Source organism: Erythrolamprus reginae, chromosome 10, assembly GCF_031021105.1.
Source record: "Erythrolamprus reginae isolate rEryReg1 chromosome 10, rEryReg1.hap1, whole genome shotgun sequence".
Classification (NCBI taxonomy): Eukaryota; Metazoa; Chordata; class Lepidosauria; order Squamata; family Dipsadidae; genus Erythrolamprus; species Erythrolamprus reginae.
The window spans coordinates 30,721,844-30,736,008 of record NC_091959.1 but is presented as its reverse complement, the minus strand read 5'-3'; the positions used below and the strand labels follow the sequence as shown (position 1 = coordinate 30,736,008).

General features: G+C 43.9%; 1 protein-coding gene and 1 long non-coding RNA gene across 4 annotated transcripts in view; one reads left to right on the top strand and one right to left on the bottom strand.

The window, feature by feature from the left end:
• Nucleotides 1-905: 905 nt before the first annotated feature.
• LOC139172859 (large ribosomal subunit protein eL15-like) lies at nt 906-8,777 on the bottom strand. 2 transcript variants are annotated; one of them, XM_070762109.1, is made up of 4 exons: nt 8,689-8,777; nt 5,605-5,789; nt 3,394-3,530; nt 906-1,262 (listed from the first exon to the last, which is right to left on the bottom strand). In XM_070762109.1, the coding sequence occupies exons 2-4, from the start codon at nt 5,774-5,776 to the stop codon at nt 957-959; spliced, it is 615 nt and encodes a 204-aa protein (XP_070618210.1). In that variant the 5' UTR covers nt 5,777-5,789; nt 8,689-8,777; the 3' UTR covers nt 906-956. The 2 variants fall into 2 exon arrangements, with proteins under 2 accessions (XP_070618210.1, XP_070618209.1); XM_070762108.1 differs by lacking the exon at nt 8,689-8,777 and adding an exon at nt 7,799-7,909.
• The window catches only part of LOC139172860 (uncharacterized), a 40,432-nt gene continuing 34,269 nt past the window's right edge, over nt 8,003-14,165 (top strand). The window contains exons 1-2 of one of the 2 annotated variants that reach the window (XR_011559943.1): nt 8,003-8,832; nt 10,099-10,292. This is a non-coding gene — a long non-coding RNA (uncharacterized lncRNA). The remainder of the gene's footprint in view (nt 8,833-10,098; nt 10,293-14,165) is intronic. The other variant, XR_011559942.1, reaches the window with a different exon arrangement.

Below are 14,165 nucleotides of genomic sequence, written 5' to 3'. Positions count from 1 at the left end.
TTGCAGCATCCCCATGATCTGCAATTGACTCATATTTATTATGGTTTCAGTGTCCTGGTGTCATCACTTTTTGCGTCCTGCCAAGCAAAGTCAATGGGGAAGCTAAATTTGCTTAACAACTATGGTATGTCACTAACTTAACTGACAACTGTGGCAAGAAAGATCATAAAATGGGATTTCAGTTAACAACAGAAATTTTGTGGTCAATTGGGATCATAGGTTGAGGGCTATCCAGGGGTCGGCTGTTGCCCGGACCGGGGGGGGGGGGGGAGAGGCAGTGGGGTAGCAAAAATGGAATTACACCCCAGAGCACCCATTTGCACTGAAAGATGTTGAAAGAAAATGCAGGGCGTCCTGCATAAACCATGCCCAGCGTGGTAGTAAAAAATTTGGTAGCCCTTCACTGGAGCTATCTGTATTTAAAGGGATTAACCATTTTCTGACTGCAACTTTGACTATAAAAGTCTAAACCTGGATTATTGGTTTAGGAACAAGAAATCACACAATCTTATTTTAAACATATAGCTTATTATGAAATTTTTGATTAACAATTTTAATGTCTATTTACAGCTAACAAAATAGCATACTTGTGAATAAAGGATATCTAATCATTTTACTTCCAGAAAATTTATCACAATTTATATATATTATAATTACATCATTTATATCAACCTTCATTAAATCATTTTAAAAATAATTTAAATTCCAAAATTTGGTGTTTGTTTACATGCATTTTCTTCCAGTTCTGGTGCAGATTTTAACTTTTTTTAAAAAAAATTAGAATCAAAATAATTTGAATTGCATATTCTAGTCACATGTTTATAGATGAGAAGCTGCATCGAGAATCCTTTAATTCAACCTGTTTATCCCAATTTCATCTCCATGACCACACAATGCAATGGAAATGTAAAACATTTGGATGACTTTTTATTGTGATCAATTTAGAATGATTATTATCAGCGATAACGATGAAGCTGCAAAGTGTTATGTCGTCTCCACGCAGCACGGCATGATCCACCAATTGTGTGATGGAACTTGTGGCCCTTGCCAAGGCCACGGCTCTTCCTACCGGCAGAGGTCAGTCCACGCATCTCTCTGTGCTTGTGAACTGGTTTGGTAATCCATTGGCTATCTGGATTGCGCCTGATAGCTTTGTGAAATGGATCAATCAGAATGACCTCAAAGAATTTGTATGTGGAATCCTCACCCACCCAGTAAGAATTCAGCACTCTCAAAGCTCCACAGTGTCGGCCAGCACGCTCCTAGAAAATAAAATAGTTTTAAATATAAGTATATATAAGTATATATATATATCTATAATATGGAATATTTCAAAAATAATGCATTAGAGCAATCCAAATACAAACCTAAACTCTGGCTGAGATATGTTGATGATACCTTTGTAATTTGGCCACATGGTAAGGAAAAACTAGACAATTTCCTCACACATCTTAACAGCCTACACCCCAAAATACAGTTTACTATGGAAACAGAAATCAATGATCAACTTCCCTTTCTAGATGTACTGGTCTATAAAAAACCCAATGGCAGCCTAGGACACACTATCTACCAAAAGAAAACCCATACCAACCGTTATCTAAATGCACACTCACACCACCACCCCGCACAAATCACCTCAGTGGCCAAAACTCTCATCACAAGAACCAAACGCTTAGCTGACCATGAGCACTTAAAAACTGAATTGAACAAACTCAAAGATGTATTAATTTTTAATGGATTCGAAGAGAAAACAATCACAAACTTAATCAAAAAAGAGACACCCCCCAAAAAACAAGATCAAGAACAGGACAATGGTACCACCATCCTCCCTTACATCAAGGGCACCACAGACAAAATTAGTAAAATTCTGCACAAATATAACATCAAAACTTCATTTTGCACTAACCAAAAAATATCTAATATCCTAAGGAGCCCCAAAGATAAAATCCAATTGGAATACCAAGGAATCTATGAAATCCCTTGCAAAACATGTGCAGCCACATACATTGGACAAACCAACCGAAGAGTGAGCCAACACATTGCAGAACATGTGAATGCAGTTAAAAAAGAAGAAAAGACTTCCTCCCTTGTCCAGCACATTAAAAAAACAGGGCACGAAATTGACTTTGAAAAAACTAAATTACTTCACAAAACAGAGAATTTATATAGAAGAATTGCTCTGGAAGCTATAGAAATTGAGAGGAGCCCCCTTTGCATAAATAAAAGAGATGACACGTCCCGCCTATCAGAAATTTGGAAACCAGCCTTAAACAAAAAAAACACTTCATAAAAATCACCATGTCAATCCTTCTAATAATTATGATTACACCAACCAATCAGATCACTAAAAAATAATCACCCAATCTATTTGCTACATTCAAACCAAATCTCCACCCCCACACTATATACTAGGAAGAAATGACAGTTGCAAACATTCCATTTTACAACAACACGAAGCTTGGAACTTCAGCCTGATGATGGTGAATGTGATTTCACCGAAACGTCGCATAGACATGCAAAACATTACACAGGGCAAAACCCGAACTCAGAACAATCTACATATCTATAAATATATATATATTATACAGGTGAAATGAGATTGAGAAACATGATGCAAAAGAAATGTGTATGTGTGTATACACACAAACACACACACACACACTAAAGAACTTATAAGTAATTTAATATTTCCTTTCTTTACATAGGAGTATTTCATTTTCCTCAGTGGCCATCTCTCATATTTTGCCAGGTCTGGGAATTTTGATTCCATAAGTACATGCTTTGAACAGTTTCTTTATTCAGTTGCTTTAGACATTAACTATTTTTACGTAAACTATTATTCCCAACCAATGCTGCTCAAATAATGTCAGTCTCCTGCAAACATTCACTTGGTTGATGTGGTTTTCTGTATAATTTAGAATATACTGGTTTCCCCACGAGCCAAAACTCTGCATGGATGTTGATCCAAACTAATAGCATTTGAGTGGCAAAAGAGGTGTGTGAGCTACATAGCATGTCTCCCAAGGGGAAAAAAGGAACACGGCTAAACCTTAAAAATCTAATTCAACCCACCAAGAATAATTAATTAAATCAGTTTGTAATCTTATTTCCAATTTGTTTATGTTCTGCTCTAGAGATCCAGTTGTGTTTACACAGAAACAATATCTCCATGTAAGTGAAGATTATAGTTATTTATCATAGCATTGTTTATAAATAAAATACATATTCCTAATAGTAGAAATACTATACCATCACTATTACTCAGTGAACAAATTTCATTAGTTAAGTTTATTAGTTTAATACATGGACAAAATTACATTATAATAATAGTGTAACTTATGTAATCTTATGTTATAATAAAATTTCTCAAGGTTCTTTTCAAGATTTCCTTACTTCTGCTACAGATTGCAGACTCCGGGCAAATTTTAACTGGTTCACACCATGATGCACAGGCTTTCCATAAGTAGCACCCTTAGGAACTGGACGTTTACGACCACCACGACGAACCCGGATGCGATAGATGACATAACCTACAAAAGAAACAAATAGCATTTTATATACAGTATTTGGAAAATAGCTTGACTACCTCTTCCTTGTGGCAACCCCTGAGGTATCAGAATACTGCTATCATGTGACCCCCAGTCCTTCTTTTCATTAAAAAATATGATTGGGAGTGACAGGAAAGCAGTTAAAAGAGTCTGAGGAGAGGGGCGGCATACAAATCTAATAAATATTATATAATATTTATTAGATTTGTATGCCGCCCCTCTTCTCAGATAAAAATAAATAAAAAGTTATCTCCAAAATTTATGAATTTTCCAACACTGGAAATTTTAAAGAAGAGATTGGCCAGCCATTTGTCTAAAATGGTATAGGGCAGTGATGGCGAACCTATGGCATGGGTGCCACAGGTAGCACACGGAGCTATATCTGCTGGCATGCAAGCTGTTGCTCTAGCTCAGCTCCATTGTATATGTGTGTGCCGGTCAGCTTTTTTTGGCTGTGCACAGAGGCTCTGGGAGGGCATTTTTGGCTTCCAGAGAGTCTCTGGGGGGATGAGGGAGGGTGTTTTTGCCCTCCACCTGAAATAATTTATTCCAAATCAAGACTGGTAAAATTAGCAGTCATTTATTGTGATAACTGAGTAAAACAGACAGTGGAGAATACAAGCACCTAATATGAGAAAAGGTCTCTGAGGGAAAGTGATGCGCCTCTAACTAGTTATATGCTTCGCTAAGTAACAACTTTCTTTTGACTTAGCAACAAGTCTCCCGCCGGAACGATCGGCCAATCAGAACATGCAAATACTGTACCTTAGGTACCCTTTTCTTCATTGATATGCGCATATTTAACACCACCGGCTCCAGGGAAGCCTTTGAAGCCTGGGGTGGGCGAAACACGAGCCTACTGGGCCCACCAGATGTTGGGAAACAGGCCGTTTCTGGCCTCCAGAGGGCGTCCGGGAGGTGGGGGAAGCTGTTTTCACCATCCCCAGGCATTGAATTATGGGTGGTGGGCACTCGTGCATGTGTGATAAAGTGCACACACGCTGTTTTGGCACCCGAGGGAAAAAGTTCACCATAACTGTCATAGGGTTTCCTGCCAGAGCAGGGAGTTGGACTAGAAGTCCCTTCCAACTATATAATTCTTCTATTCTCTTCTGCTCTAATTCTATTAGCATCTTAAACTTTTGTCTAAGCTACCTGGCTATTCTGTATTTTTAATCCATATACAGTGATCCCCCGAGTTTCGCGATCCCGATCATTGCGAATCGCTATATCGCGATTTTTCCACCCGATGACGTCACTCCCTTCCTTTCTCATCTTTCTTTCTCTCTCTCTTTCTCTATCTTGCTTCTTCCTCTCTCACACTCTCTTCCTCCCTCTCTCATCTCTTTCTTTCCTTCTCTCTCTTTCTCTATCTCTCCCCCTCTTGCTCTCCAGCGATGGGGAAACCCCATCTTCGGCTCCTCGCTGCTGCGGCGCTGCAAGCGAGCAGCCGGGCGGGCGGGCGAACGAGCAAGCGGCAAGCGATCTTGGGGTTTCCCCGTTGCCTGGGCAACGGGGAAACCCCATCTTCGGCTCCTCCTGCTGCCGCGCTGCGGAGCAGATCAGCTGTTGGGCGGCCGAAGGGGTCTTCCCCGCCGCCCACACCCAAACTCCACCATCTGCGCATGCGCGACCATGGAAAACAGGACGCGCATGCGCAGATGGTGTTTTTACTTCCGTGCCGCTACATCGCTATTTTACGATTATCGCGAGGGGTCTTGGAACGGAACCCTCGCGATAATCGGGGGATCACTGTATACCCATTTTGTTAATTTGAGATGATTTTTAGCAACAACAAAAATATGATATAAATTAAATTCACATAACATAGACAAAGTTGTAAAGATTTGCTGTCTTATGTAAGCTTTCCATCAACTTGATCTTTCCGACGTTTCCTGTAGTTTATCCTCTTTGGATGTATACATGTATAGTTAGGTTCCAATTAACTTATAATAACAACAATTGCTATAGTGAGCACTATATCAGATCAGTTTTTTCCTGCATATATGTAATAAGCATGCGGAGCAAAAAAACCCTTTTAAAATGTTCTCATTACCTTGCTTGGCTTTATATCCTAGCCTACGGGCTTTGTCTGGTCTGGTTGGGCGAGGAGCTCGATGAAGTGCTGATAACTGACGATATTGCCAGCAACGAACACGCAGAAGGAAACGCATCACATCAGATTGCTTCTTCCTCCACAGTTCTTGGATATACTTGTAGGCACCCATTATGACTTACTCACTAAAGTAAATGGAGAATTGTGTTACATAATATTGCTACATATTTCTTTAATAACATATTACATACTAAAAAGGACTGTTTTAAAAGAACAACGTTCTCCAATACTGTATATAAAAATAAGCTTCCTAAAACTGATTAAGTAAATTCATAAAAAATATGCCATTATTCAGGTTTCTTTTTTCTGCTAATGTGCTGGTAAGAAGGTACATACTCATAAAAGCAATTTTAACTTCAGTCTCATAGAAAACATGGAAATGTTGCTTCGCCAAGATTCTACCAATCTTGCAAGGGAAAAGACCTGAATATGCCCAGACCTATCTACACACACACACACACACACACACACACACACACAAATAAAAAATAAATCTGGTCAACGGCATGAGCTGCTATTGCTCGATTTTCACCATAATTCTGAGCTGCAAGAACAGACCTGATGCCAAAGGAACCCAGCATTTCAATGACTCGTTTCATTTGCATTCTCACCCTTCCATCCCACCCTAGACGCCATTCTGCCAACCAGACTCTAAATCAGACCTGGGCCAGATGCGGCCCGGGGGCCAGATGCGGCCCGCCCACTGTCTGTGACCAGCCCGCGGAGGTCAGTCCAACCTCTGCGCGCGCACATGCACACGCAGGTAAAAACCAAAAGCCATGCGGCATTTCCAAAAGCCGCGCGGTGGAGTCAGACGGCCTCACCACCTGCACACAGAAGCAAAATGCGAAAAAGCGGCAGTCGCGTTCTGTCTGCTGCTCGGCTGACGGTGCTGCCATGATGCAAAAAGGATAATGAGACTCTAGAAAGAGTGCAGAGAAGACCGACAAAGATGATTAGGGGACTGTAGGCTAAAACATATGAAGAATGGTTGCAGGGACTGGGCATGGCTAGTTTAGAAAAGGACCAGGGGAGACATGATAGCAGTGTTCCAGTATCTTAGGGGTTGCCACAAAGAAGGAGCCAATCTATTCTCCAAAGCACCTGAGGGTAGAACATGAAACAATGGGTGGAAACTAAACAAGGAGAAGCAACTTAGAACTAAGGAGAAATTTCCTGACAGTTAGAACAATCAATCAGTGGAACAGCTTGCCTCCAGAACTTATGAATCCCCCAACACTGGAAGTTTTTAAGCAGATGTTGGATAACCATCTGGCTGAAGTAGTGTAGGGTTTCCTGCTTTAGGGGGTTGGACTAGAAGATCTCCAAGGTCCCTTCCAACTCTGTGGTTGTTGTTATTAATATTTTATAATTATAATAGTAATTATTATTATTAGCAAAAGGATTTAGGGGTAGTGATTTCTTACAGTCTCAAAATGGGTGAACAGTGCGGTCAGGGCAGGGGTAAGCAAAGTTGGCTCTTCTGACATGTGGACTTCAACTCCCAAAATTCCTGAGCTAGCATGATTGGCTCAGGAATTCTTAAGAGTTGAAGTCCACGTGTCATAGAAGAGCTAACTTTGCTTACCCCTGGGTCAGGCGGTAGGGAAAGCAAGTAGAATGCTTGGCTGTATAGCTAGAGGTATAACAAGCAGGAAGATGGAGATTGTGATCCCGTATAGAGCATTGGTGAGACATGTGGAATACTGTGTCCAGTTCTGGAGACCTCACTTACAAAAAGATATTGATAACACGGGTCCAAATACAGGCTACAAAAACGGTGGAAGCTCTTAAGCATAAAACTTATCAGGGAAAGCACAAGGAGGCACAATCTGAGGTTAGGTGGGGGAAAGATCAGAAGCAACGTGAGAAAATATTATTTGACAGAAAGATTAGTAGATGCTTGGACCAAAGTTCCAGCAGACATGGTTGGTAAATCCACAGGAACTGAATTTAAACATGTCTGGAATAAACATAGATCCATCCTAAGATAAAACACGGGAAATAGTATAAGGGCAGACTAGATGGACCAGGAGGTCTTTTTCTGCCGTCAATATTCTATGTTTCTATGTATTATTATTCTCTCTCCCGAGCCTCCATCAATAAGAATCTGCACCAAATGGGTGGAAAAAACCTCCAAACTGCACGAAGACACTGGATGCACGGTCCGCGGAAAGAACCCAAGGAACCTCACGAGAAGACGCTCGAAGCCGGAAAGGAAGAGGCCTCTTTTCCAAAATGCTTTGCACTAGAGGCGGGCGGGAAAGGTTCTCTGGTCAGGTGCTTTGTGGGAAATGTAGTTCATGGGGAAGACATGCTAAAAGAGGGCGAACTTTCGTGCTATGTGATGGAATGATCCCTGTGACTGTCGGCTAGCCGTTCCATTCTCTGCAAGTTATAGTTATCGTTTATCAGATTTGTATGCCGCCCGTCTCCGAAGACTCGGAATTATGTTCCTTTAAATATCCCTCTTCCGACTTTCTAACTCTCTCCAGCGCAGGCGCTTAGATCTTCTCACCCAGCCAATCCAGGATCTCTTCAAACAATCAGCCACCGTTTGTGACCGGCTTCCTTAGCTACTGGCCAAGAGGCAGGTGAGGGTTCCCTAAGGGGTGTGTGTGCAAGCCCCGCCCCCAGATCCCAAGCAGGCGCTTCCCTTCTTCGCCGCCTCTCCCCCAACCTCCGACTGCGGCTCCCAAAGCCCAGCCGGGGCAGCGGCCGCTCTGCGAGGGCGCTTCCCGCTCTATAGCCACAATCCTTCGAGGCCTCCCTTCCCGCCCTGCTCCTGTCTGCTCCCCCACCTGAGCGCTGACTGACCGGAGCCCCCGCCATCCTGCCCGGGAAGCCCCTCCATCTTGGGAAGGCGACTGAGCCGGACTCTTCCTGAGGAGGAGAGCCTCGCAGGATCCTTGCCTGCCCTCCCTTCCTCCCGCAGGCTCCGCTTCCTCTTCCCAGGCGCCCAGCAGCGAGGCTCCGGGCAGCCCTGAGAGACGCCGCTGAGCTGACTCGGCCAGGGCCTCCCACCTGAAGCTGAGCTTGTCCTGCAGGGGCCCAGCGGGGGTCTCCGTAGGCAGCAGCAGCAGGAGCAACGCCCGCAGCCCCTCAGCCGGCCCCCAAACCTGGACTGACAGCCAAACTTCCAGCCGGGCGCAGCAGCAGAAGGAGCCAGTGAGCAAACCTTTTTTTTTTTTTTTTTGGGGGGGGGGGTGCATGTATGACGCAGAAGCAGCACAAGGAACCTTTAGGGTGCCAGTGAGACATCTGCCTCCCCTTTCTGTCCAAGAGGCTGCGCGGGCGCCATAAGTCTCACGAAGGCTAATTTCTGGCAGAGTTTGGAAGAGAGGAAGACTCCTGGCGTCTCCTTTCTCCGCTGCCCCTCCCCTCCCCCACCTGTCCCTCCCTCTCACCGGCCAAGATCGGAAGGCCAGAACGCGCTGCCGCCGCCCAGGAAGATAAGAACGTGAGAAATGGGATCCCTCGCGGCCCTTCTCCTGAGTGGTGCGTCTGGCTCACGGAATTTGGGCTGCCAATCTCTGGACAGACAGCTGCCACTCGGGAGAAGAAGAGAGAGAAGAGGCGCTGCGAGAGAGCCTCATTTGCTCACCTTCTGTTCCCGGGTGGCGGCAGCTCGTTCAGAGGTTTTTCTTGACTGGAGTTTCCCAGCACAGACCGGCCGAGAAGCCAGACGCCGCCCCTCCCCTGCCACCCCCAAATTGTGGCCGAACATCTTCCCAGCGTCTGGCAGCTTCGCCGCTTCTCTTTCTCGCCAGGTCTTTGCAGGGAAACTCCTTGAAATGTTAAGAAAAACTCGCGAGTATAATAAGTTGTTGATTACGCTCACTCGCGGGAAGTTTTTCTTTACATTTTCTTCTGTTTACATTTCAAGGAACTGCAAAGACCGCCCGAGAAAGAGAAGCAGCGAACTGACAGACTCTGGAAGGATGTTTGGGCACAATTTGAGGGTGGCAGATGGGACTTATTTTAACACTTGTCCTTAAAAGCCCTATCAGGATATGTCTTATTATAGGGGAAACACAGTAATAATAATAATAATAATAATAATAATAATAATAATAATAATAATAATAATAATAATAATAATAATAATATTGCTTTTATTACTTAAACATAAAACTCAGTCAACTGAACATTTAAAAAACTGACACAAATATCATTGACTGGTGCTAATGGTTGATAGGGGTTGCTGCCAGCGTTCTAGGTATCAACCAGATATATTCTTAAAATATTATGTTCTGAGTAGCTTCAGTTTTTTGCAGTCCCACTGATGTTATTGCAGGAAGCTGCAATGTCTTGATGTGTTTTGTAAAATTCCAAGTGGTACCAAGTGCAAGGGTGACAATGGGTATCACCGTTATATGCTTCATCCATAGCTGTGTATTTTGATGGGTCGTGATATTTTGTAATTTTTTCCAGTTCTTTTTCTTCGACTCTGGCATGTCCTCGTACAACAATATCAATAAACTGTACGGCCCTTGACAACCGTGATATCTGGCATATTGTGTTCCAAATGATAATCCATCTGTATTCAAACGTCCCACAAGATCTTCACCATCTCATTTTTAGTAACTTTTTCCACTTTGTGTGCTCGCATGACTTTTTGGATACAGGTATGTTGCATTTTTTACATAATGGCCAGTAGACTAATTTAACAACTCGATGGTGTCTAGCTTTGTAATCAGTTTGCATCATATTGCTGCACTCACATATTAAGTGTGAAACAGTTTCAACGTTGTTGTTGCAAACAGGGCCGCCATCAGGAATTTTGGGGCCCCATACAGCCTAAGTGTCTGCCCCCCCCCCCGCCATTTTAAAACTACTGCCCCCCAAATCCCGTGCCATGCCACCATGGCCACACACCCTGGGCAAGCCCTCCCCCAGCCCCAGCCCTCTGAGGTCAAACACAGCCCTCTGAGGTCAACCTCAATGAAATTGAGTTTGACACCCCTGGCCTAGAGGCTAAATCCTATGACCAAGGGCTAAGAGAACGAGTATGTTTAGCTCAACAAATAGAAAACTGAGGGGGAATATAATAGTAGTTTCCCAATCCTTAAAGGGCTGCCACAGAGCAGATGGCATCTATTTATTCTCCATGCCACTTGAACGTAGTAAAAGAAGCAATGGGTGGAACCTCACCAAGAAGAAATGCAATCTGGAAATAAGGAAAAACTTGGGACTGGGCGGCATAGAAATAAATAAATAAATAAATAAATCCCTTCTTTTTTATTAAAAGAAATTAATAATTTAAAAAAACCAAAATTCATTACTATTAAAACTAAAACAACCAGCAAAACTATTAATAAAAACAGATGAGGGCTGGGGGGTTTTCTCTGTTATTATTTAAGTGCTTTTACCATATGCTTTAAATCAAGAGTCACTTCTCTCCCTGTTTCTCTCTCTTTCCTGTCATTCTCTTCCTCAATCATTTTCTCATTTCTCTTTTTTTCTCCCCTTTTTTCTATCATTTCTCTCCCTTCCACTCTCTCTCTCTTTCTTCCTCTCTCACACTCTCTTCCTTCCTCTCTCCTCTCTCTTTCTTTCTCTCTCTCTCTTTCTCTATCTTGCTTTCTTCCTCTCTCACACACTCTTCCTTCCTCTCTCATCTCTTTCTCTCTCTCTTTCTCTATCTTGCTTTCTTCCTCTCTCTCACTCTCTTCCTTCCTCTCTCATCTCTTTCTTTCTTTCTTTCTCTCTCTCTCTTTCTCTATCTCTCCCCCTCTTGCTCTCTCTTTTTCTCACTTTCCCTCTCTTGTTTTCTTTCTCTCTCTCTTGCTTTCTCTCTCTCACTCTTTCTCTCTCTCGTTCTCTCTCTCTTGCTATCTCTTTCTCTCACTCCTCTTTCTCTCTCTCTCTCTTTCTCACTTTCTCTCTATCTTGTTCTGTCGCTCTCACTCTCTCTCGTTCTCCGGAGGCTGGCGAAAGTGATTTTCAATGTCGGGCGCGCAGGCTAGCGCGCGCTCTCCCCATCCCCCTTTTCTTACTTTGAATGTTCCAGGCAGGCTAGCCTGGCAGGGGGATGGGGAGAGCGCGTGCCGGCCCACGCGCCCGACATTGAAAATCGCCTTCACCGGCCCCCGCTGTGGGAACGCCTGCCCCGCCTCTCTTGCAGCAGAGGAGAAAGAGAGGCGGAGCGGGCGGGGGGCAGCGGCGAAGGCGTGAGCAGCCTACATGGAATGGTGCTGGGCACAATGACTGCTGCGGGCACCAGGGGGCCGGCACACGGTGGTGGTCCAAAACCGCCCCCCCCCCCCCCCCCCCATTTTTCAATTTGGCCAGGCCCCTGACACCAGTACCAGTAGTACCGGCCTATCGGCGGCCCTGGTTGCAAACTCGACAGTTTGCATTGTCAGTGGATTTCTGTATCTTTCCCTTCATGGCATTAGTTGTAGTGCTTGTTCTTGAGCAGCGAGTATTAAACCTTCTGTTTTTTTCTTGATGGTTCCTATCTTAAGCCATGCCCATGTAACATTATTTCCTGCACTGGTTTAGAATTTAGAATTTATTTTAATTTTTAAAATGTGTAAGCTTTCCCATTAATGAAATAATTATTGAATTATTTTGAAACCTCTTTAGCAGATAAAAATTACTCCTTTTACAAATAATGATGCATTTGTTACTTTTAACTCAGGTGGAGAAATATCTCTATCCCACTTTCTCATAACTCATTAAAATGTCAAAGTGATGGGTAACTATCGTTTGCTTCTGGTTTTGGATCAGGTTGGTTTGAGACTCAGTCAGCTGGTGGAGATAAAGAGGATTACATTGAGAAAAAAAAAGGATTTTGTTGTTTCTATTCCTGATGATCTAATAATAATATAAGCTTTTTTTGTAAATGATTTTCTCTATGAGTGACTTTAATATACTATGGTGTATTTTGGCCATTCAATTGTTTAGTAAGAATCTTCAGCTCTTGCACAATGTCACACTTGGCCACAACCTCCATGACAACTAAGAGAATACACTTGGCCCTTCAGAGGCCTTGCTGGAGATACTCTCTACTGGAGAAGCCCATGTTACCAATGACGGTGGTGGGTGGAAGGACCACTTCCTTTGGCTCTTTTTGATGCAGCTGACAGGGACCTCTCCATCCAGATGTCCACTTTAGAAGACACCTACAAAGTCCCACTGGTTCCTGTGTGTGTTTATTTGGCAGACTGGGGTGTGGAATTTAAGAGCTGCTTTTCACTGTTGTAGATGTCCTGGCTCGGAAGGGGGATCTGGAGGGGGAAGGGGGAAGGGTCAGAACAGACCTGTCCTGCCATGACAACAATCTCATTCCCTTGGGATCTTCTACTGCACACTTGTGAAGGGGTCAGATGAGAGTGCAGAGATGAACCATTGTTGGATGGTCATCCAAGAGTTTCCAAGACTAATAAAGGATCCTGAAGGAATCAGGTCCAAAGATTCATTCAATTCAATTCATCCAAATCAACATTTATTATGGTTACAAAAGCATTAAAGATAACAAGAAAAATTAAAATAGTTTGCACCCCCAAGAAGTAACTAAAAAACCCACAAACTGCTTAGAATTAAAATCAACACTGAGGCAAAAGCAGGAACCATTAGAAGACTTGAAGGAATTAAAAAGATATTGAAAGGTAGTCCAAATCCAGATTTACATTTGCAATACATTTCAAAGGATCAAATCGCTTTACAAAAGCATTTCCTCTTCAGTTCTTCAGTTCTCTCCTCTTTGCAACTTCTTAACAGAAGAAGAATGAGGAAGGGTCTATAGTAGGGCCTACAGACCCTGTGGAAGTTGTGTGAGGGTACCGCGATCCTGTGCAGGACCACCACCTCCAAGTCATGGATAAATGAGGGGGGAATTTTGCCTGGTTCTCAGAGGCTTTTCAGGGTTGCCTGGTGGAGACAGAATGGTTTCCCTTTGCTGACGAGGAGAGGTGGAGGAGTGAGAGGCGGGGAAGAGGAGGAGGACGACGATGAGAAGGGGGAGGGGCAGGAGGAAGGACGAAGGGAGGATGGAGAGAGGGAGGAGAAGAATGTGGAAAAGGGGGGAGTAAGTGGATGAGGAGGAGGAGAGGGGAAGGGAGGGGAAATGGTGAATTGGAATAAGGAGGAGGACAAGCAGAAGAAGGAGCAGAGGTGAAAGAGGGAGGGGGGAAGGAGGGGAGGGAGAGGGAGAAGGGGAAAGGGAAGAGTAGACAGGTGGAAAGGAAGAGGGAGGGGAGGGGAGGGAAAGAGGGGTAGAAGTACGGAAAGGGGGAGCATTGGGGGGAGAAGGTGGGAGAAGAGGGGGAGGGAGAAAGAGCAAAAGGAAGGGAAGGGGGAGGCAAGGAGGGGAAGAGTGGGAAGGAGGAGGGGAAGGAAGAGGAGGGGAGAGGCTCCTTTGAATACTACCTCAGATCCCTGTAAATCCTCGAGATCTCCTCCTGGGTCTTTGTGGGATTCCTGATGTTCTCTCTCTTTTAGGATTTGGATGGAAAGCTCTCTCAGGTGTTTCTCTCTGGAAGAATTAGAAGGAG

Bases quoted from the DNA above. Each gene is read 5' to 3' on its own strand.
- LOC139172859 (XM_070762109.1), bottom strand. From the start codon at position 5,776: ATGGGTGCCTACAAGTATATCCAAGAACTGTGGAGGAAGAAGCAATCT. The intron at 3,531-5,604 runs GTAATGAGAACA...TTTCTTTTGTAG, and splicing joins AGGATATAAAGCCAAGCAAG to GTTATGTCATCTATCGCATC. The intron at 1,263-3,393 runs GTAAGGAAATCT...TTTATTTTCTAG, and splicing joins GTCTGCAATCTGTAGCAGAA to GAGCGTGCTGGCCGACACTG.